This window comes from Xiphophorus maculatus, chromosome 7 (assembly GCF_002775205.1).
Source record: "Xiphophorus maculatus strain JP 163 A chromosome 7, X_maculatus-5.0-male, whole genome shotgun sequence".
Classification (NCBI taxonomy): domain Eukaryota; kingdom Metazoa; phylum Chordata; class Actinopteri; order Cyprinodontiformes; family Poeciliidae; genus Xiphophorus; species Xiphophorus maculatus.
Genome location: NC_036449.1, coordinates 24,816,162 through 24,838,230, shown reverse-complemented (window position 1 = coordinate 24,838,230; position 22,069 = coordinate 24,816,162). Strand labels below are relative to the sequence as shown.

The window sequence follows — 22,069 nt, the reverse complement described above, 5'->3', positions numbered from 1 at the left end:
ACAGCAGAAACCACATTTAATTTACAAAGCATAATGTCTTGATGGAGTTGACTGTAAATGTGACAGAAATAATTTAAGCCTCACTTCCCACTAATACCGACACAGTAATGAGTATCAATGGAAAAAAAACTGACACATTGTAAAGATTTACAATAATGGATGGGTCACATTTTAACAAGCATCTCAAGGGAGACTTTTAATCCTTGTTCCTGGCATTTAGTCCCATAAGAACCACAACGTAGAACCTGCACTGCCATTAAAACAGGAGTCATATGATCACTGTCCAGGACTTAACTGTGTAAAAACTTCAGTGAGGATTAAGTGAAATACTTGCGCTATGACTCAGCTGACTTGAGCTGTCTTTTCTTTTTTACTATTTTTGGGATTGTATCTGGATGTAGGAAACGCGAGTCAGTTCTGCTTACACAGGCCAAATACTCTGACTTTGAATGTGTATTTTACCCTTGAATATACAAAATGTACAACTAAGCGCCAGTTCTGACATTCTTCTCAGAGGGTTCGGATATGTTTTAACATCACGGTCAGCTCTCTAAACAATCGAACACGCAAAGCCAGTGGATCACGTCCCAAACCCAGACTTTGAAAACAAGAAATCCGGGAGCATAATCTGCCTAAGCCTTTTATCTCCTCTCAGGCTGGGCTATTTGAGGATGAAGGAGAAACACTCAAAGAGAAAAAAAACAAGGAAAGAAAAAAAGAAAAAGAGAAGTTGGACGGTGAACAGCTCTGCATTTTATGCAGGTGAGATCAGAGACTTTTTTAGAACCAGTAACAAAGCAAGACCTTTAGGAGAGAGAAATTAGAGAGCATAGAAAGAAAAAAAGATGAGGGAATTAATATAAAATGAGTGATGAGACAGGGAGAGTGAAAAAGTAGAAGTGAAGCTGATGGTGTGAAAAGAAAATCTTACTTCCTCTGTGACCATAAAATAAGCTTTATGAAGATATTTGGGTGTAAATAAAGTCATTTCTCTTAATCCCATTGACCTCACAAGCTTACATCTTCATTCAAAAGTAATTTAGAATGTGAGGTCTTGAAAGTTAATGCGTTTCTTTGAGGAAATCCACTTTGCAGCACAGAATACTGCTATGTCGAACTAGGCCGCAAACACACCTTTATATGTTATTCTGTTGTCATAATAAAAACTGTGCATCACCAAGAGCATCCCCCCCCCAACATGCAGGGCCTCATGCAAAAGATCCATTCAATCAACCTTCATCATTCTTTCTTTATGATGATCATATCAATATATTAAATTCCAGCTGTCAAACACCTCCAACTCCTTTTAAAAGGGTTTATTATATTAATTATGCTATATATATTGCAACAATTACAGCACAAAATAGCTTTTTTCTTAGATTTGGTTGGAAAAAAATCCACATAAGCAGTTTTTGTCATAGTCTGTTCAGTCTTAGTTTGGAGAAATAAGCAGATTTCGTGACTACTCAATATGGGGCTGCATTTAGCCATATTTGGGCTTAAATATCTTACTTGAGTTCAACATAAGGACAAAAAGGTGCAAATAACAGTTGAACTAAGGCTAAGTTTTTTATTTCTTTATTACAAATGCTCAAAAACAGTCCACCATAATATATTTGTGGATTTGTCAGTGGATCACAACTCTAAGTTATACTATATTTGCAGATTTTTTTCACCTAGGACAGAAAATACAGCTTGGGAAGCTAAAATAACTAGACATGCTATTGGCTGGCATTTGCAAATCAGCCAATCCAGGAGGACAATTCATTGTCTTTAGCATTGACTGGCTGTACCTCCCACATCCCCACCAAGACCAGATTTTTGGAGTTATGAGCATTTTTAGAGGGTGTTTCAGCTAGTCGCTGGTGGTTGTGGTCCATAACCTGCGCTGATTGCATGTGTTGGCAGCTAATTTAAGTTGCTAGCACAGAGTTGACTCACATTGGGAAATTACTACTCCTGCATGATTCAGTTCTGGCAGCAACTAAGTCCAACAAAACAGCATTAAAATGTTTATCCTCAGTAAATTTGCATTATTTAAGTCAAATGCTATGTACTTGGTATTCAGTACTTGACGTTACCCATAGCTTAACCATATTCTATTTGAAAGTCAGAAAATCTGATTTGATTTTATGTTCAACTAGTTACTACGGCAGTACAAGCGCAACAAAATGATTCTGTCCAACCTCAACAGTACGTTATTGCTTTTATCATGTGGAAGCCACAGCGCTATTGGATTTTCAAGTCAGGATTTATTAGGGACCTCTGGCTTTCCAAGCTAGACTTAGATAAGTCCACTGGACTTAGATAACAGACATTCTTACTTCATATTTGTGCAACTTACCTTTTTAATCACAGAAAATAAATACAAAAATGTACTTTGTTTTAACGCATTGGATAGTGTATGGCAGTAAGTTACTTAAACAGATGAGCACAGCACCAAAAAGGTACTTGGCAGAAAGTTAATGACCAAAGTAATGTTTGTTTTTCTTTTCTCCAAGCTCCATTCTGAGCAGCTCATTCCTTAAGAAATCCCTCATTAAACTACCAAAAAAGTGCTGACTGCTGTCTTCTGCAGGCAACTACACATTAGTACTCAATTCACACCATCTTAAGAAATAAAAATCCTTACAAACTCTTGGGAATTGAGTCGAGCTGTTGAGACCTGTTCAGTGAGATTCCCCATGGTTTAAAAATGTTGCTCTGGGCCAGTGCAATGCTACAGGCTGAGATTAGCATCAAGCAGGAAGCACAGACAGATTGGCAGAAGGATGTACAAATGCACAAGAAGCAGAACTTACTGGGAATGGCTGGACTTAAAGCATGGAGAGGCTCTGCAAAAGAGAAAGAAGGGAACAGAAGAAATGTTACTAGAAATGTTAATAAAAACTAAATAACAAATGTCATTTATATCCATTTGTGTAGAATATTTATCTAAAACTTTCCTTTACAACATGGATTTCAAATATGTGAATTATAGCTCATAATTTAGGGCTATTTTACTCCAAATTAAATTTAAACTTTTTATTAAAATAGGAACTGTAGAAGAAAAGGTACGACAGTGTATGAGGGTCATTGTAGATTGAAAAAGGGGCACCGTACATTTCTGCCAGAAAAATTCAGAAATTTTTAGAATAATCTCAGAAATCTTTTTCTAGAAAAAAAAAATAATTTTCTAAGTTTGAAAAGTCAATAATTTGCTAGAAAATACTCCAAATATTTTTAGATTAATTTCAGAAATATTGAAATATTTGAGAAAAAAATTTTTTTTTTAGTTTTTTTCTGGAAAATTTCTGAGATTTATATTCCATCTACAATAGTCTGAATATGCCCGTTTTGCAAGGAGTTTTTCTCGTAAAAAGTTGAGAAAATGCAGCTACTTTTTCTATTTTCTCACCAAACTCGCTCTTCCTAGTTCCTTCTATCTCATGACCTCATTTCTTACTGTTTCCTAAACACAGTTTTAGTGTCAGCAAGCATGCTGACAAGTAGAAGAGAGGAAATGGATGAAGATTGGGTAAAAAGGTTATGGGACAGTGTGAATAGAAAGGAAGAGGAAGACTGGGAAGTAAGGATGGTCAAAGGTTCATGGGAACATGGCCTGAAATTTAGTGCTGTTTATTATTTCCTTGAGGTTATGAAAATGAGAAAATGGAAAGGAATCGGAAAAAATAAAGATCATACGGGCAAAGGGTGAGATGAGATTTGATTAAAAAAGTAGAAAATTGGTGTTTGGCTTCTGTCTGTATGCATGCAATTTTGCATTATTTCTAGAATACACAAACTGTAAGCACAAACTTAGTTTTGCTGCATGATGTCTGACAAGTTGGGGAAGATTACTTCAGATGTTAGGGGTGGATACAAATGTAGACAATGAGGGTGAGAAGGAAGGAAGGAAGACGCAGCAGGATGGGATGGCACAGGAAAAGATAGAGGGAGATATAATAAAAAATTGATTAAAATCCATGCCTAAAGGTCGTTTGCTGCTACGTTCATTTCTTATTTATATGCATTTTTTTCATTTTGACACATGCAAGTGCAAATTAGATCAGTTTTATTAACATTTACCCTTTTTCATCCAGATTCCAGGTAAACACAGAACAAACAAATACCACCATATGGGACAGATTTGTGACTTACGTGCACATTGCTCTAGTTCGATGCTGTTGCTCATGTGGATGTTGTCTATCCTGATGTGGCCTCTAGTTGGGTGATCAAAAAACCCCTCAAACACCACCTGCGCCAGAAAAAAATGGTCTTATCAGGAGGAACTTGTTTATTATTTTCAAGAAACGCATAATACAAAGAGTCATCCTATCAATTTTTTAAATCCAAAGCTTATAATGACTGGAAAATTGTTAGCATCCGCCTACCTGATACTCTCTGGGGCTTTGGGGAAGGATGGTCCGGCCCTCTTTCCAGTGCGGCCCATGCTCGCCTTTTAGCGTCCATAGGAGGGTCTCCTCCTGGTCGCTGTCCCTCAGGAGGACCCGTAGAGACCCCTGCGCCTCCCCCTGGAGCTGGTAGTAGAAGAGAAGGCAGAGAGGACCTCGTTCTGGCCCTACTTCGGGGCTCAGCAGTCTGGCCTTCTTGCGCTGGGTGTGGCTGCCTGCATCCAGGTGGAGGTAGTTCCCTGAAAAATCTGGAAGGAGATAAATAGATGGTTATACACAGTGATTTTAATTTTAATCTTGTAGATTAGTTGAATTTTAGTAAAATAAATAAAAGTAAATATGAGGTTAAGCCCTTGTTTGACTCGTCAATGACCATAAGGCATTTTATTGCCTTCTTCGACAGAGAGTTTTAGTTAAATTGTAACTTCAATAAAATTATAGTTTTTAATATTGAAAAATGTTTTATTTTAATGAGTTCTACTTTGTAAATGTACTAAAAGTACCAGAAAATGCAGTGTTACTAATTGTATTGGTGTAATTGAGATTTTTTATCGCTTTGATATAAACACAGCAGTACAATATTCATTAAAACAAATGTTTTGACAATATTTTACTATATGTGACATCCTGCAGTCTTGTAGCAAGTTACAGCATATAGTTCAAGTAATTACCACCACTAGGTAATTTTATGCTTCTTTGAACAGGTTAGGACAGGTGAAACATAAAACATGATCATTACATTTTGTGCACAAACTCATTCTTAGCTAATGAGATTTTAGTCTGCTCAGTTCTGCCTACTTTGAGCTCCTTTCAGAATGAGATGTTTTAGGGCTTCTTGTCACTTTAAATCCAAATAAGCTGCTGGCCACGCCCCAAAACATTTACACTTGCATGTGAAAATGCCTGCAAACAGATGCACAACTATACAACTGTACATCTTTGAAAAGCAGAAGTGGAGCCTCCTGCACAGCCAACAAGAGTACACCAAGTGATTTATGAATATTAAGTCTAGAGTGAAGCACTTGTCTTTTACAGCAGCCGTTGTACAGCGCATAACCAGCTGACCAAACATGCTGGACCTCTGATTAAGTTGTTAGGTGACAGGCTGGTTGTGGATTGGGTTGCTGGGTAACGACACAGCATGTCTCAACAATCAGGACATTTTTGAAATGGTTCCTTTTCCAGACACAAAAAACCATTAACTTAATGCCAAAAAACAGTTGGGTCTCAAACTGTATTTGAGACTCTAATGGATGTTTAAAAACATCATAGGTCTCCTTTAAATGAAGCCTAATCACAAGCACAATGCTTTATAACAGTCATCCTGTCTTGAGACAGTTTTACTCTTTTTTATCCATCTGTCCATCTATCCATCTCTCAGAATTACAAGAAATGTTGAGCAGCTTTTGCACCACTCTGTGCTCAATAAATAATGCATTAGATTTGAGGTAGCTCAGCTCTTTACTTGGAGGCATTGAGAAAAGGGGGACCTAAATTACCATTGCTCATTAAGTATACTTAGGGAAAAGTTGCAGTGTTTTTCTGTCGTTCCACGTTTGATCTTGGCTGACGTACAAAGGGAAGGAATTAATTAAAAACTCTCCATGGGAGAAACAGAGATGTAGAACTGGCTCTGAGGGAAAGAGGAAAAAAATCCTGCATCTCTCGATGCTATCTTTGTACATGAACATTGGTCCCACTTTCAGTCTTCTTGTTTATGTTTACATCTTTGTTTGTGTGTTTCGAGGTTTGTCCATCAATCACTGACTTGTTCTGAGCTCTATGCTAAAAGCATTTATTGCTGATATAACATGTGCATACATTTCTGCACAAGGCTGAGTCTTCAATAAGACAAGATCATAGACTAACATTTTACTTCTTGGCACATTGATGGAAAATTCTCCACCTTGTCTTTAATGAAAGAATGTTGGTGTAAACTTCTTGTAATCTTTCTTTTTAAAGCATTTTGGGGTTGAAAGTATTATAAGTCAAATAATCACGTCATTAGCAGAGGAGGTATTTCAGCCATTTGATTCAGATGTGTTGGTCAGGGACGCATCTAAAAGTTGCAAACATGTTGGAAGTTGAAATTGCCTTGACTGCAGTGTTAGAGTCTTGGGTCATTCAGATTATGTTTTTTGAACGGGCAACTTCAACATACCTCCACAAAAAAGGGAGCATTTTTTTCAATGTGTATACCCCAACGTGAGAGATTTCAGCACATTTCAAAAAAGAAATAAAATAACTTATGAGCTCTGTTCTGGTTGGCTTTTCTCTTTTAAATCCCCAAAAAAGGACTCTTAATGGCAGGGGCTGCCGATCAGATTTGCATACGCAGACAGCTTGCAGACGGGGTGCCACGCTAATGTTGCTGTAGAACAAGACTTAATGTCATGTTGCTGTCAAACAAGGAGACAGGGGCGCTGCTAAGTCAATTTCACATCATCACATAAACGTACTGGGAAGCACAAAGCACACACACACACAGACACACAAAGCGCAGCCCAGAGAGACAGGCGTTCGAGCTTTGCCTTGTGTCACGGTTCAGCTTTTTTATGAAGGAGTTGTCCAGTCAACCGTGAACTTGATGGTTTCAACAGATACGATTAAAACCTTGCTACGTAGCAAGGTCATATATGTGTGGGAAGGAAGTGAACCCACAAACTTTGAGTGTTTAGTCAGGTTAAAGTTATGGTGTGGAGAGGTGTGTGGAGCATTGAGCACTGCAAAAACCCAAAATCCTACCAAGTATTTTTGGTCTAGTTTCTAGAGCAAGTATCTTTGTGCACTTGAAATAAAACAAAACTTACAAATAACTTTGTAGAAAGATATAAGACCTTGTTTTAAAAACGTCTTGTTCTATTGGCAGATTATTTCACTATAACTAGTTTTTCATCAATATTAAGGGATTATTAACTTGAATAAGCTCCTATTTCTTGTTGAAAAATTACTTGCAAGTTAGTTTTGTCTTATTTCAAGTGTACTAAGATATTTGCACTAGAAAGAAGACAAAAACACTTGCCAATATTTTGTGTTTTTGCAGTGCATAGAGCTGAAGAGTAACAGTAACTCTTCTGTCAAAGCTATCAAACTCATCTAACTGCCCTGGGCAATGTGCATGCACCTTATAGATGTGTAAGCTTTATGATAACGTGTAAGTGTGATTGATAAAACAGTCTTAGTTATCCGCCTGCTCTTATTAAAGATACACAGATGTGGAGAAAAGGAAGCACCACTGAGGGAAATGGAAGAGAGGTCAGCGAGGAGAGAAGAAGGCAATCTGACTGATGGAGAAAGAGGGCTGGAGGTGGAAAATGGAGAGAAAATGCTAAAATTATACAAAGCAATGTGAGTTGAAATGGAGGTGAAGAGCTTATAACAAAGGGATGGATTGAAGGAGGCATGGTGCCGTAAGGGGAACAAAGAAAAATGAAACAAGGACTGAGAACAGAGACAGTTTTGTAAGAACATTAGAGGAAAGAAAAATATATGATAGCTAACAGGGGGAAAAAAGGGCAGAAAACACAGATGAGTGTAAGGAACAAAGATATACCCATACAGCCACTTTATTAGCAAAGCTTTATCAGTATTTGACTGCACTCATTTTCCTCCAGAGCTTCTTTAGTTCTTCGTGGCATTGGTATTTGAAGGTGCTTTAAACACGCCGATATTTTGGTCGATATTGACATCACAGAATCGTGCACTTGTGGCAGATTTTGATGCTGGTCTCTCACTTTACAAGAAACAAAAGAGACTGAGATTTGACTAACATTATTTGACTGTGGAAACCATTGAAGTACAGTGAAGTCATCGTCATGTCTGTGAAGCCACATTTACTTTATCGGAGCTGTGCATTATTCCATTATTGTGCTCAGTTCCAACTTCAAAATGTCTCCTTTACGGTTTCCAGATAACAAAATGCAACAAGTTTCTGCTGCAAACACCTGAAAGGCTATCTTTGCTAACCAGCAATTGAACAAGTGTGCCTAATAAAGTGACCAGAAGGTGCATAAAAGACTCAATACACAAAGAGATAAAATCTGTGCAAAGAACAAAACTAAAAGGGAAAATAAAACAGTTGTGTGTGTTATATTTTGACAAAAAGAGGGGAAAATAACAATACAGACAACTCACTAAACTAGGTTATAGGAGAGGAAACTCTAAGCTCGCATTTTTCTCCAAACTTTAAGGCACTTTCAGGAAATCAAGAGAGAAAGCCTTGCATCAGTGGTTCCTCACAGCATTGGGATGTGTGATTTTTATCCACCAGACATACACTTTGATGTTAATTAGCTCAAAAAAGCTTTGTTCTAAGAAAGGTTCAAGACTTGTTTAGAAATTGCCTGAAAAATAAGACATTTCTTGAAGCTGCCTGCAAACAGCTTAAAGAGTTAAATATATTCTTGAATATTTCAGTATGTCTAAGTTACTATTAATTTTTAAGTTTTAAACCTGCATAGGATCCAAAAATTCCAAAGTCTACATGTTGTCTTTCATGTATAAGTTACATGAAAAGTTAGATTTCCTCTTGTAGTAATTATCTTTTTTTGTTGAACCCCCCCTCTGCAAACATGAAATGAGTCGCTGTTGTATTCCAATACAATTTTGCCAGTCATCTTTTCCAGTAGAAACACTGTGATTAGGGTAAACAACAGGGCTGCAGATTGTTCCCAATATGCTTACGGCAACACAGTCAATCTGAGTCAGATCTGGTTGGAAGTAGACACAAAACAAAAGAAAGAATGGCATTCACTGCTGGTAACATGTTTAAGTCAAGTCTATGCATTTAAACATGGACAAAGCAGAGTCATAAATAGAGATATCACTTTGCGTGTGACAGAAAAAGTCAGAAATGTAAAAAACAGTGTATTCCTGAGCCACTGTGTGTGTTTTACATGTGAAGGCAGCCATACAAAATTTATTTTGGCTGGTTTAAGTTGGTTTCCAAGAAAATTTCTCCTCAGATGTCATTCTTGTTCAGATTTCCCACCCAGATCTCCAAAACACGAGCCTTAGCTATACATGGATAATTTATTAACACCTATTGCTCCTATACAGGCGCCTGCATCCCAAATGTACAAATACAAAAGCTTTTTCTGATGCTTTAAAACAATTTGTTTTGAGATACTAAAATTAAGAGATGAAAAACCTAAGAATTTGTTGTCTTTGTAAGAGCTTTACTTTCACTTATTTTAAGGCATTTAGTTTTCTTTATTGTACTTTAAACTGGAAGTCAGCAGATAGGCTTAACCCCTACTAATTTCTCTCGTTTTAATTCCTCAAAGCGAGTCTACTATGTTTTTTGACTTATTAGCTGTCACAAGTATTCACAGAGATTGATTGACGAAGTTGTGTGCTCATATTCAAAGCCAAAAGCAGCAGTGATAAAAAAGAAGCTTCATTTAAACCTCATGCCTTAGCCACAGCAGGGATGTTCTAAATTATAAATAATCATAAGTAAAAGTCAGTTTCACAAATCTAAACCTGCTCTAAATTATTCCTGTTTTGCTATCATCTTGGTGAATGATTGCTGCGCTTTGCTTTTCATGTTGATATTCTTCAGAGGTGTCGCTGTTCTTACTGTCTGATCCCAGCGACAGGTCCTGCCATGTCCCGTGAGTGTTATGTCCATTTAAGCCGCCGCTGGCTCCGTGCAGGGTCCAGCTCACACCTGAGTGCGGATCAGCCGACCAGCCGCACAAACTCTTCTCAAAGTCACACACGGCCGACAGGGATGGCGTCGTGGCTGTGAGTTGAAAAGGAAAGACGAATCATGAATAAATACGCACAGTGCAAAATCACCAGTCACCAAGAATTTTGTTATTTCTAATGCAAATGTCTTGGTACACTTGAAATAAGACAAAACGTCTAAATAACTTTGCATAAAGATATATATGCTTGTTTTAAGTCAGCAATCCCTCGTTCCACTCACACATAATTTCACTTATAACATATGAAAACTATTTCCCTTGTTTTAAGTGAAATAATCTGTCAGTGGAACTACTACACTTTTTATCAATTTGAAGGATTTATAATCTTAAATTATAAATCCTTCAAAGTATACTAAAGTATATACTTCAGTATCCTAAAGTATACTAATTTAGTATACTTGAAATAAGTCAAAACTAAGATATATGCACTAGGAACAAGACCAAAAATACTTGGTAAGACTTTGTATTTTTAGTAGTGCATAAAGAAAATAAACACTGGAAGAGACACAAAAAGAAACACAAAAATTATAACAATTTTCTTTTTTTTAAAGAAAAAAGCAAAGAAAGAAGGAAAGAAAGTAAAAATTACCCATGAAAATTTTATTTTCTTGGTGTAATTATTTATTCTTAGCTATAGGTAGCAAGATTAAAAAGGCTGATTATTTGATAAAAGAAACAATACAAAAAGAAAAATGATCTGTTTGTCTATCCAATCTTTTCCTATGTAAATAAAATACATATCTTTACACTTTCAGAATGTATTCTTTTTTTTAATTTTTTGCATGGCTGTGTGTTACAAATTAAATGCAACATGGTCTCTTTTATTCAGTACTATTGGATTTCTTTTGGGAGAGTTTAAAATGAAACTGCCTTTTCTTCTGTTTTGATTAAGCTGAGAAATTCATTGTCTATTTGTTTTGCCATTTAAAAAAGATCTTCACAAATACAAAAGGAAGGATAAAGGACAGAAGAGAGTAAAAATGTAAATGCAAGAGAACATAATTCAGTCAGGGACTACTAACCTAACACTCATAAAATGAAAGAAGGCAATAAAGTAAAGGGTGAGTGGAAAAAAAAGTATAAAAAAGATTGAAAGAAAGAAATTGAGATGATAAATTATTCTAACTAAACGACAACTGCTGTAGATAAACTCCAGTGAGGCTACTGACTGATAGTCAGTTGACCTATAGCTGTGAAATGATACACCGGTGTGAGTCTGGTTGTGGGAGCTTATTTCCCCTCAAACAGAGCTTCCTGTGGGACTCTGAATGTAACAGACTTCAAAGCCCAGAGGCTCTGTGGTGCACAGTGACATCATGGCTGTGACCTTAAGAGAGTAAGTGTGTGTTTTTATGGGTGTGGATGTGACACAGTTAGAACTAAATGAATGTGTAATAAATCTGAATTTGTCCATGCGGTGATGCTTATGAGGAACATGGTGTGTTTACCTGATCTCATTGTAGGAGTCGTCTCCTCCAGTCTGGTCGTGGTGGTGCTCACCGTAACAGTGGTGATTTCTGTCAGGAAATGATAGATTTATTAATATAGACACAAAAGCATGAAGGAAAGATTTCAAAACTATAACACCATCACTCTATGAGCTGATGTTTGAACTTACAATGCTGACAATTGTCTTCTACTTTTGTTTTTCTCAGACTTGCGTGTTTCAGATCAAACATATGGTAATGATATCTCATTTATTATAGGAAAATAACTCTCCAAACCAACCAGGCCGATGGCAATTGTTGCCACCAACAGTGGCACGACTAGTAGGGTTTAAGGAGTCGTTAGTTTCACACATAAAGCCAGGCTGGTTTGATTTCTTCTTAATAATTAACCATTTTAAAACCATCCAAACCTCTGGATCTAATAAACCCTTTTTTACTGTTACCTATGAGTCTTAAAACGTCCTTGAATGCTCAGGCATCTCTCCCCCACACACATGAACTCACACCACAGAGCAAGAAGTCAGTGTCTTTTTATTGACGTAATGGAACAGAAGAAATCTGGCTTTTGTAGCGAAAACACCAGAAGCTTCTCACCAAATTAGTTTTTGAATCTGCTCCTGCCTTTTACATTGTTTCATCCCTCCCTTCGACTCCTCAAACTTTCTGCTCACCTAATCTTTCTCTACAAAATAAACATCCCTAACCCCCCTGGAAAATTGTTGCTTCTGCTCACACAAACAAAGATTTTGCCACACATACATGCACATACACATGCTGAATGAAGGCTTTTTGCCTCTCTGCCATCAAACTATAGAAGTGAAATCCTATCTAAGTGTTGTTTCTGTTTTACTACAGCTGCAATTTTCTTCTTCATAACTCCTTCTCTCACTCTCCTCCTGCCACCTCTCTTTGAGTTATATTTTGATTTCCACTGCCTGCTTTGCTTTCATATACCCACAAATCTCTTACTCTTGTGTTTCTCATTTCTCTTCTTTCCACGAGCTCTTGTTCCCTTCTGGAAACAACTGTGCTTTGCATGGCAAGCCTCAATTTCTTTAACTCTTCCCCCCCCCCAAAGATTTTGACCGCTTCCTTGGTAAATCTATGGCTGCTGTTGATTTACCTCTTGTTCAGTAATGGTGCAAATTATGCGAGTTTTGAATTCTCTTTTTGTGTGCTTAAAACTTGATAAAATACTGTACATGCTACTCCTAAAAAATGTCTAAAGTACATTACCTTGCAAGATATTTATACCATTTGAGCTTTTCTATATTTTGTCATGTTATGAACCAGATATTTTTATGTATTTTATTTGGATTTTTACATGATGTGGACTTTTTTTAAGAGTATCTAAGTAAAATTGATATAAACAAATGTGCAGGACAGTTTCCACATTTTTAAAAAGACGTCCATCATTTTCCTTAAGCTTATCAATTGTCTACTACTTTGTGTTGGATTATTAGGCTAACTCTGGTATCCTCCATGTTCTAGATATTCCTCTTGCTTAACAAACCTAAAGCAAATGAAGGGACCTTTATGAGTTTGCATCACAATTCAATGAGGAAGTGAGGAAGTAGTTTGTGCAGGTAAACGATCAAAACATGCAGGAAACTGGCTCATGAGTACTGGATTTTTGAAAGCAACTTGTGGTATTTTGGGTTATTAGCATAAATGGGACTAAATAAAAAATGTTTGTCAGACTTTTTATATTTTAATTTACTAAAACATTTGAAAAACACACATAATTTTCTATCCGCCTCACAGTTGCACACACTGACAATTGTTGGACTGACAATTCCCAATAAAAAACATTAGCTAAAATGTTTGAGAGACAAATACTATTGTAAGGCAAAATAAATAAGAACAATGCTGCACAGATAAAACATGTATATTTAAAGACTGGGTCTTATCTGCTGACATGAAGCTGTTTTAATCATGTGCCCTTTACTTGCTGTAATTAGCCCCTCCCCCAATAGGAGACAGGAAGGCTTAAGAAAAGGATACGTGACCCATTTCACCTCATGGAACCACTTTCCTAATTAGTGTCCACACACAGCTTCCGGAAGGCTCCTCTATCTGCTTCCATCTTTCTTTCACCTGTCAAATCCAGTTTTGAACTCTGTCTGCTATCCGCCCCTTTTAAATCCTCTATTGCTCATTGGCTCCATCATATATCCCCTCGCCTTCTTTCTATCCATCAGCATCCTCTCTGTGATTACTGTAAAGGTCAACCAAGTCATTTTAAGAAGTGACTTCAATATTTTTTAGCATTATTAGCCAGCCTATTATATGAAATAAAATCTTTGTTGTCTTAATTTTTTCCTGAAACTACTACCAGGAATTATTTATTGATGCATGAGAAAAAAGAAGAAATGTTTAAATGGGTCAGTGTGATCAGCTACGGCAATGTACCTTTAGTGTTTGACTCATTTGTGTATGGAAAACAAACACACACTAAACCCTAAGAAGCAGAAAGTGTCACAGGCACATTGGCTCATTGTAAAGCTGCTGACTGAGCAGGGTGAAACGGAAACAGAAAAATCTGTTCAATTATGGAAAGAGCTCTGGGTGTAAATCTACCTGTGTCAGCCTAAATAACGGCTGGTGGAGCACCGAGTGACTGTGTGTTTGTGGGGAAGACGGAGAACGTTCTTGCTACTCAATTACTTTCAACATAGTAATATTTACCAAACGCATTCGAAGCCATTATTACATTATTGGTTGCTGCAGATCTAAATCACTTCACTGATAATTGTGTTCATTAGCAGCAGTGGACAGCTTACCATGCCATACAGTAGTTGTCTCACCATATTAGGCCACATTAAGACTCAAACACCAAAGAATTTAATTTGTTGTTTTTACCGTAAAGGTGACATATTATGCTTCAGGTTGGGATAAGTCTATGTAATAAACAACAAGTTTATTACATTTTTTGTACAAAATCATTCTTAGATAATCAGATTTTAGTCCGATCAGTTCTGCCGACTTTGAGCTCCTTTCAGAATGAGCCGTAAACCAAGCTTGGCAATGGCAAAAGAACATGCTATTCATGTAAAGGTCATGTGTGTGAAATGTGTGTTTGTCTTCATTAATCAGGAAATAACAGGAAAACACAGGTTGACCTAAATTTACCTGTTTTATAGTTAGAGTAACAACTTTCACACAACTTTTTTTTTAACCAACTTCTGAAGTTGTTTTAAACAACTGGATCTATAGCTTAATAAAAAATCTAATTTATTTTGTACCCAATGAGCAAAAAAAAAACAACTTCTAAGTTTACTGCAGATGCCAACCAGTTATTTTTGGAAGGATGCAACAAAAATAATTTTCTGTATTTTATTGGAATTGCGTGCTTTGGTTAAATGACATTGAGTTTTTTGGCAACAAATATTGCAGGTGGGTTTGAAGTGAAACAAAGCTCCATTGTTTAGTGTGGCGAAGAAACCGTGATGCTGTAGGCCTGTTTCGGTTTCTGGTTGCATGGCATTATGCACTGGTTTTAAAAATCTTGCATACTCCGATTCTTTCTGAAAACTGAAACTGATCACTGCATCTTACAACCAGATATTAATCAGAAACATACAGACAAATGAAGAGAAATGGGTCCCTATACACAAAATAATATGTCTTCCAAGGTATGTTTTTCCGCAGACATAAATCCTATAAAAAATCTTGTGGGATCAGCTGAAGAGGAGACATGTTGAGAGAGCATTCACAATTAAGATTTAGAGATTGTCCAAAGAGAAATGGTGAAAGATCTGTCCCCTCTTTACGGTGGCCTGTTAAAAAAATCATGGCAAAAATGGGGAAGCGCAAACTAGTAAACAGTTAATATCTTAGGAAGAGTGCAGTAGCTGTGCTAAAAATATAGTTTTACAAACTTTGAAAAACTTGTGTAAAGTTAAACTTTGTGCCACATTTGGAAGCACACAAACGCAGGACATTAGCTTTTTAGAGACAGGAAACTTGGAAAATAGTGAGAACATTTATAGTTATGGCACTACTGGGAGCAGAGCATTTAAGTGTTAAAGTATTACATTAAATGTGAGGTGATGGTGGAAAACTTGAGTGTTATTCTGGATGAAAATCATGGTGATAGTCTGAATGGCAAATCAGACAACTGCTCCTAAAAGCAGATCTGCAGGTTTGATTCATATGAAACTTAAAGTGCCAGGCATAATCATGACTCCTGCTTTGGTGGATGAGAAAATGAGTTCTTCACGGGGAACTTTTTTTAAAAGGCTAATTGCCAAAGTACCTTATTGTAGAACAAAAAGACAATGAAAAACCAAATCTGCACTGGACCACAGTATGCTGTGTTTAGTTGCAAGAACAATTTCTGTATCTAACCTAATAATAAGCATGTGACAGTGGTTCAAAAAGGCAGCAATAATGAAGCTTTAAGTGTGGCTAAAGGCAAAAAGCCGTGATCTTGACAGCAGAGATGCTAAAAGTGAGGACGCTGTTTATGTCAGGAAACTACCAGCAGTGAATTGCTCATTAGCTCACAAAGTCTGTGATTGTAATTGTAGCCTTAAGTGTCAGGAGATGAGAGTTGATAAAAACGAGGCTTCTGGCAGTGAATGGCTAAGAAAATAATCTTAGCTACAAAGGAAATGAGCTTAAATGTGAAAAAAAGTGAGGTAAGAGTGTCGTCAGGATATGGTGAAGAAAACAATGTTTTTTTTACCACACTAATAATTATTTAAAGTAACAGAGTTTCTCCAAGGTCTTCCCGAAACATATTTTGATAAAAGAGTACGTTTCTGAAACCCTGAAACATCTTAGACTGTGCAGTAAACTTACAACATGTAAGGTCATTTAGGTTCTGGTTCAAATTGTAAATGCAATGTTAGACAAATGACTTAGTTTCAGAAAAATCCCCATAAAACAATCATAATAATAGCAGTCTTAAAAGTAATGTCATAAAAAAAGCAATATTTTGGAGAGGTATTTGATTCACAGACTGACCAGAATTGGCCTCTCTGATCATAATGTAGGTTGGCTTGACATCAGTGCAGGCAGGCTTGCAGATGGTTTCACTTGAACTTCCATTGCTGAAGCTAATGGTGTCCCTCATGGGCTGCTCATAGGATCACTCCCTATAATTCTCCACATTAATAATGTGGACAGTGATATCACCATTAAAAATGTGCATTTTTATGCTGATGATATAGTTAGGTTAGTTCTGCATCCACATCCAACTTGGCACTTTGTCAGCTGCAGCTTGCCATCAGTACAGTAAAATGAGTCTTTCATTATCTAAAGCAGTGGTCTCCAACCGCTGGGCTGCGGACCAGTACCGGTCCGTGGACCAATTGGTACTGGGCACACAGGAAATAATTAAATATTTCAGTTTTATGTATTATCTGAGTCTGAAGGATCTTTTATTTTGAAAATCCCTTTACTGGATTCTCTCGGTCTTGCGAGCCAACATTGAGCCCACAAGCAGCAAAATGAGTAAGAAACAGATCAGATGTCTTTGGAAAGTTTCTTTGTGAAGGGGAAAAGGCCCAGAGAAGAGACATGAGAATGGATTTATCCCGGTAGGTTATTCCCACACTCCAAGCCGCTCTGCATGATATGCGGCGACCTGTTCGCTAATGAGCGAATGAAACCTTAAAACTGCTTCGCCATTTAGGCCCCGTTTACATGACAATGATCCAACGAAAATGAAATTTTTGTTCCATTTCTGTTAACACATTTACATGAATAGAAGACCAGGCACCCTGTGCATAAGCAACACACCTCGGGTGTTATTGTCTCTCATCACTCCCAGATGGGACCGTCTCGTTGCAGAGAAACAAGCTCAGGGCTCCTATTAATTTGCCATTATTGAGAGTTAAAATTTTCATGAAAATAAAATGTTCGTTTTTGTGGCGCATCTGTATTTTATTTTGAAGGTGTAAACGTTACCATAGAGACCAGAGACGAGATGAGATGAGCTTGAGAGTTTTAGTTCTGGTTCACACGGCACGATTTAAGGATTGTTGGTCAATTTTCCAAATTTCTGTGACCACACACACGACACGAGCCAATAAAAGTACAACAGGTTCGATCGGTTCGTGTGTCCAGCCACACGGCAGGAGCAACACAACACACACGATCCGATCCCACTCACAAACATCCCGATTCCAGAATCGTAAAATCCCCAACATATAGACGTGAATTTAGAATAAACAAACACGGATGACGATGTAGAAACAATAGTGACAGTTTGTGGACTCATTTTAAGTGATAAAAGATGTAACAAAAAGAAAAGGCGCTGGATAAAATGATGGTGGAGACGCTCTATTTGCTGCACTGTGCACTAAACCAGGCTCACAGTTGTGCAATGTCAGCTGTTTGGGATTCCCCTCCGTGCTTACGTTACGCCACTTTCTGATTGGTTACCTGTCACATTCAAAAGGTTGCGTTCTCGCTCCCATTCAGGAAAAACCCCAACAGGCTGCGAGAGTCGGGCCAAGACAATGTTGAATATGCCTGATTTTAGATTGGAGCGGTCCCGATGTTCTACCAACTGGACCAGATCAGTCATGACACTATAGGAGGATCAGTTACCATTATCACATGTGACAATCTTAGAACTCAGAACGCTCTAAGATTGTCATAAGGGGAAAATGGGCGCAAAAATTTGAAAGTTGTGCCACATGACACCCCCTCCACCCTCTCACCCTCTGGCCGCAGTAAAATTGCCAAGCCTTGACCGGTCCGTGGTGACAAAAAGGTTGGGGACCACTGATCCAAAGCTTATTTCAAAGTGAGAAATTGTAAATTTAAGTCACCTAAGCTTACAAGCTTTCAGTTTACAGATTGAAAATGTCTCTCAGTTTATACATCTAAGATTTCTATTCAGATGTCAGTGAAAATGCCTGTTGGTCAAGAATAAACACATTTTTAAGGGTCTTATTAAGGATGCAAAAAGTCTTCTAAAAAATAAAATCTCTTCTTGGAACTTACAAACACAAGTCTGTTGTCAGAATAGACATTTTACCTTCCAAGCTGTGTTTAGCTATGTTGAGCCAGAGTTCACATTGTCACAAAAGCGGATGTCTTAAATTTGTTCTGTTTTATTTTGTCACTTTATATGTGCATGCCATGTAGAAGCCACCATCATAGACCCATTGTGTTCAAAGCATAAGTTTAGGCATTGTTTAGGCTACACAGACATTTGAGTTTTGTTTAACTTGCTTCACAGTACAGCTCGATTGAAAGGTAAAGAAGCTTGACAGAAAGTCTCCATAATTCATTTACATAATTTCCTCTCCAAATCAGGGAAAGTCCCGTAAGAACATATTGTATGTGAGTTAATTTTTTCATGAGATATTAAAAAGATCAAAAATGGCTGCAATAAAGGATGGAAAATAGAGAAAATAGGCAAATATCTGGGAAATTCCGTAATGGCACGGCGACTCAAAGCGAAATATTTATTTTGGAAAAGTTTGATCTTTTTTGCACACAGACATGTATAAACAGAAGTAACCACAATGAACCTTAGCCCAACTGTAAGTGCTTCCATGTGTAGTATCACATGAGTGGAAGAGAAGCAACAGATCTGCTGGACTGTCCTGAAGTAAATCAAAAATTGTTAGAAACGACTCGAAAAGCTTATCTGCTCTTGCTGGTTTAAATTTCATTCACTCAGCACCAAAACATTCTGCTGCTGTGTCAATGCTGGAAAACAAATCTAAGCCAGGGGCAGAATGCAGCTGTCTTTTGTCACTGTACTGGGATGTTGCGGTGTGACCTGGATCTTTGATTCTCTATTATATATTCTCTGTTTCTGGAATGAATGTACTTCATGAGAGTCTGGCAGCAGCCTTGGATGACTTTAACTTGTGTTGATATTATTTTTCAGACCAGAAAATTGGAAGTATGTTAACCTTTACCCAGATTTATATTAAAAAATAAATCCTTCATTGAGATCTTTGTTTAAGTCTTTTGTCAAAACCGTAAATCCTCTAAAATATCTGCTTTTACAGCACTGATCTCTTTGTATTACAAATAAGAAAATGTCTCCAGCACAATATACAACACTTACGGCACTGGGAAGCTCCTTTAGAGCCAGACCGCAGCATCCTCAATGCACAAAGGAGGGCTAACATAGATCTTTCCTCCCTGCAGCTGTTAGACTGATAACCAGCATTGCTCCAAACAAACCAAATGGAAAACGAAAACAGATTCTAACAGCATAACGTCTCAGTCTTTGGGAACTATTCATCTGACCACAGTTACTTGACAAGAGTAACATTTATGCTGTTTGCAGACTGGCTATTGTTGCACAATACTAAATTCACAAATTATAATAGTACGGTATGTTTTTTAAATCAGTATTGTTTCTACTTAATTTTTTTCCGTTATGTCTAATAGTGTGTCTGTTGTGTTTGTATTTGCCTTTTGTACTGACGATGGCTCAATTTGTAACATCAATTAGGGATGTTTAGGACATGCTTAAGAAACTGATTTAAAGCTATTTTCTTTATCGTAGTCTGCTGTAAGGAAATATTGGTTCTATGACTCCAATGAATATCTTTCATCATGAAGTCTCAGAGTTATTTTCATTTGGTCAATGGTCTTAATACATCATATTGCATCAAAGAAAAGTAACCCAAACACAATCAGAACCAAACATGGAGAGCTGACAGAAAAAAATAAACTAAAATACAATGCACTAATGTACAATTACAGTCACAAAATCTTGAAAACAATTTCGTTGCACTTTCATAAGGTCTTTCAAATACATTTCTGAACTTTGGCTGCTCTTTCCCTTATTTCTCATGTCTGCTATTTGAACACATACCGAAGAATGTTGTTTTCCCTGTGAAGCCACTAAACTTTAACCGGTGAAACTTGCAGGCATAAATCTCCTAAACTAGAGATAAATCAGTGTTGTTGAAACAACAGAAATCTCAAAGAACCAGTTTTTAGTTGGGTTTCTTTCCCCTTTATTAATGACAATCTTCAACAAAAACTATTTTTTTTGGTTGAATCTACAATAAATAAGAAATGTAAAAGTAGATAATGAGAAAATGATTAATGATCAATTAAGGAATGATGAATCTCTCAGCATAAGAGCTTTGAAGCATTAGTTATTTTTCATAAATATAAAACTTCCATTTGTTTTCTTAAATACCTGTGTTGTGCTTTTCCAGAAACTTTGCTTTAAATGTTATTGGCAAGTGAAAAGGGTGTGAAGGGAATGAGTGAGTGGGTGTAACTGAGGACACATCCCCCTGATCACATGAGAATATCTGAACTGCAGCCACAACTCACATGTGATAGTAATAAGCAAAGCTGGACCTGACACTCACCAACACACACGCACAAACACGCAGTTGGCAAGAGTCGATATGATTGGCTGGAAACCTGGAACAGCAGAACAACTCCAGCATGTTCTCAAACTATCTGCAGCACGTCCTCAAGGCTGCTGTAAAGACCTGTGTTTTTCTGGACTCATTTGTCCAGTGAAAAAACCCCAACAAAGTAAAGATGTTTGTTTTTATCTTTCACACATTTTCAATCATGAAGTATAAACATGCCTCATATAATGAGGTGAAGGAAATTTGTTTTGAATTCCATTCCATTCCATTCAATCTGCTAAAAATAAAACAAACAGTAAAATTCGTATTTTCTCTGCTAATTTTCTTAAGTATAAAAGTCTCTGCAGCTTTTTGGCACTCCTGGTGTGAAAACGGCATAATAAATGGTTATTATGGAGAGTTGGGGAAGCCATAAATGCCAATGTTTACCACAGTGAGCTGTGGTAAACACTGAACTTTATAGATTTTTGTGGCAGCACTGCATAATCTAGTCCCTTGTAAAGTTAGAGGAAACAGCCAAGAAGTTTAATAAAAATTTTACCAATCTACCTGACAAGCGCCAAAAAGTACCATTTAAGTCCTTAAAAGTATCCAGTACACATTCCAGAATGAACCCAAAGAGTTTTGGGACACGGTTGGTAAGTATCTAGTGATTTTATTGAAAATATCTTAAGAAAGTTCAGGAAAAGTTCAGAAGCTTCTAGTTTTGCGTTCAAGCAACTAAGTCTAAGTTAATCCTAAAATTTTAATTCTTTTAACTTTTAATTAGTGATTTGACTGTAAATATGGGTAAGCTTAAACAAAGTATGCTGTACTTCAATGGCATTTTCTCTCGTATTACCAATTTTAAGGAGCAGCCAAGAGAAACAAGTCCATTTATGCTATCGTTATACAGTATATTAGGTAAACAAGAGGTTATTGATTGCTAAGATAAAGTTACTTTATAATTTATACCAAACAAACTTGTTTTATATAATTTCTTGAGAATAATTGTGACTTAGTTGATGTGAGAGATTGTACTGCTCTAACAGAAGCCCGTTTAATCTAAGACTACACCTCAATACTAGGGGTAATTGTGGATGAAGCTTGATTTACAGAAACTTTCCGTCAATGTATCACTGCCTTATTCTGAGATTTTTCACTTGAAAGTGATCAGAAACAATCCATCAGCCCTGAGTCACGCAAACTAATAGCTG

At 37.0% G+C, this 22,069-nt stretch overlaps 1 protein-coding gene across 2 annotated transcripts in view; it reads right to left on the bottom strand.

Moving 5' to 3' along the window:
• Positions 1–22,069, bottom strand: part of LOC102235215 (neuropilin-2-like) — a 119,134-nt gene that overhangs the window by 16,132 nt on the left and 80,933 nt on the right. For both annotated transcript variants that reach the window (XM_023336769.1, XM_023336768.1), the window contains exons 12-16: positions 11,554–11,622; positions 9,976–10,140; positions 4,374–4,642; positions 4,141–4,237; positions 2,802–2,834 (exon numbers count right to left, since the gene is read on the bottom strand). In XM_023336769.1, coding sequence (XP_023192537.1) covers positions 2,802–2,834; positions 4,141–4,237; positions 4,374–4,642; positions 9,976–10,140; positions 11,554–11,622 — 633 coding nt within the window. The remainder of the gene's footprint in view (positions 1–2,801; positions 2,835–4,140; positions 4,238–4,373; positions 4,643–9,975; positions 10,141–11,553; positions 11,623–22,069) is intronic.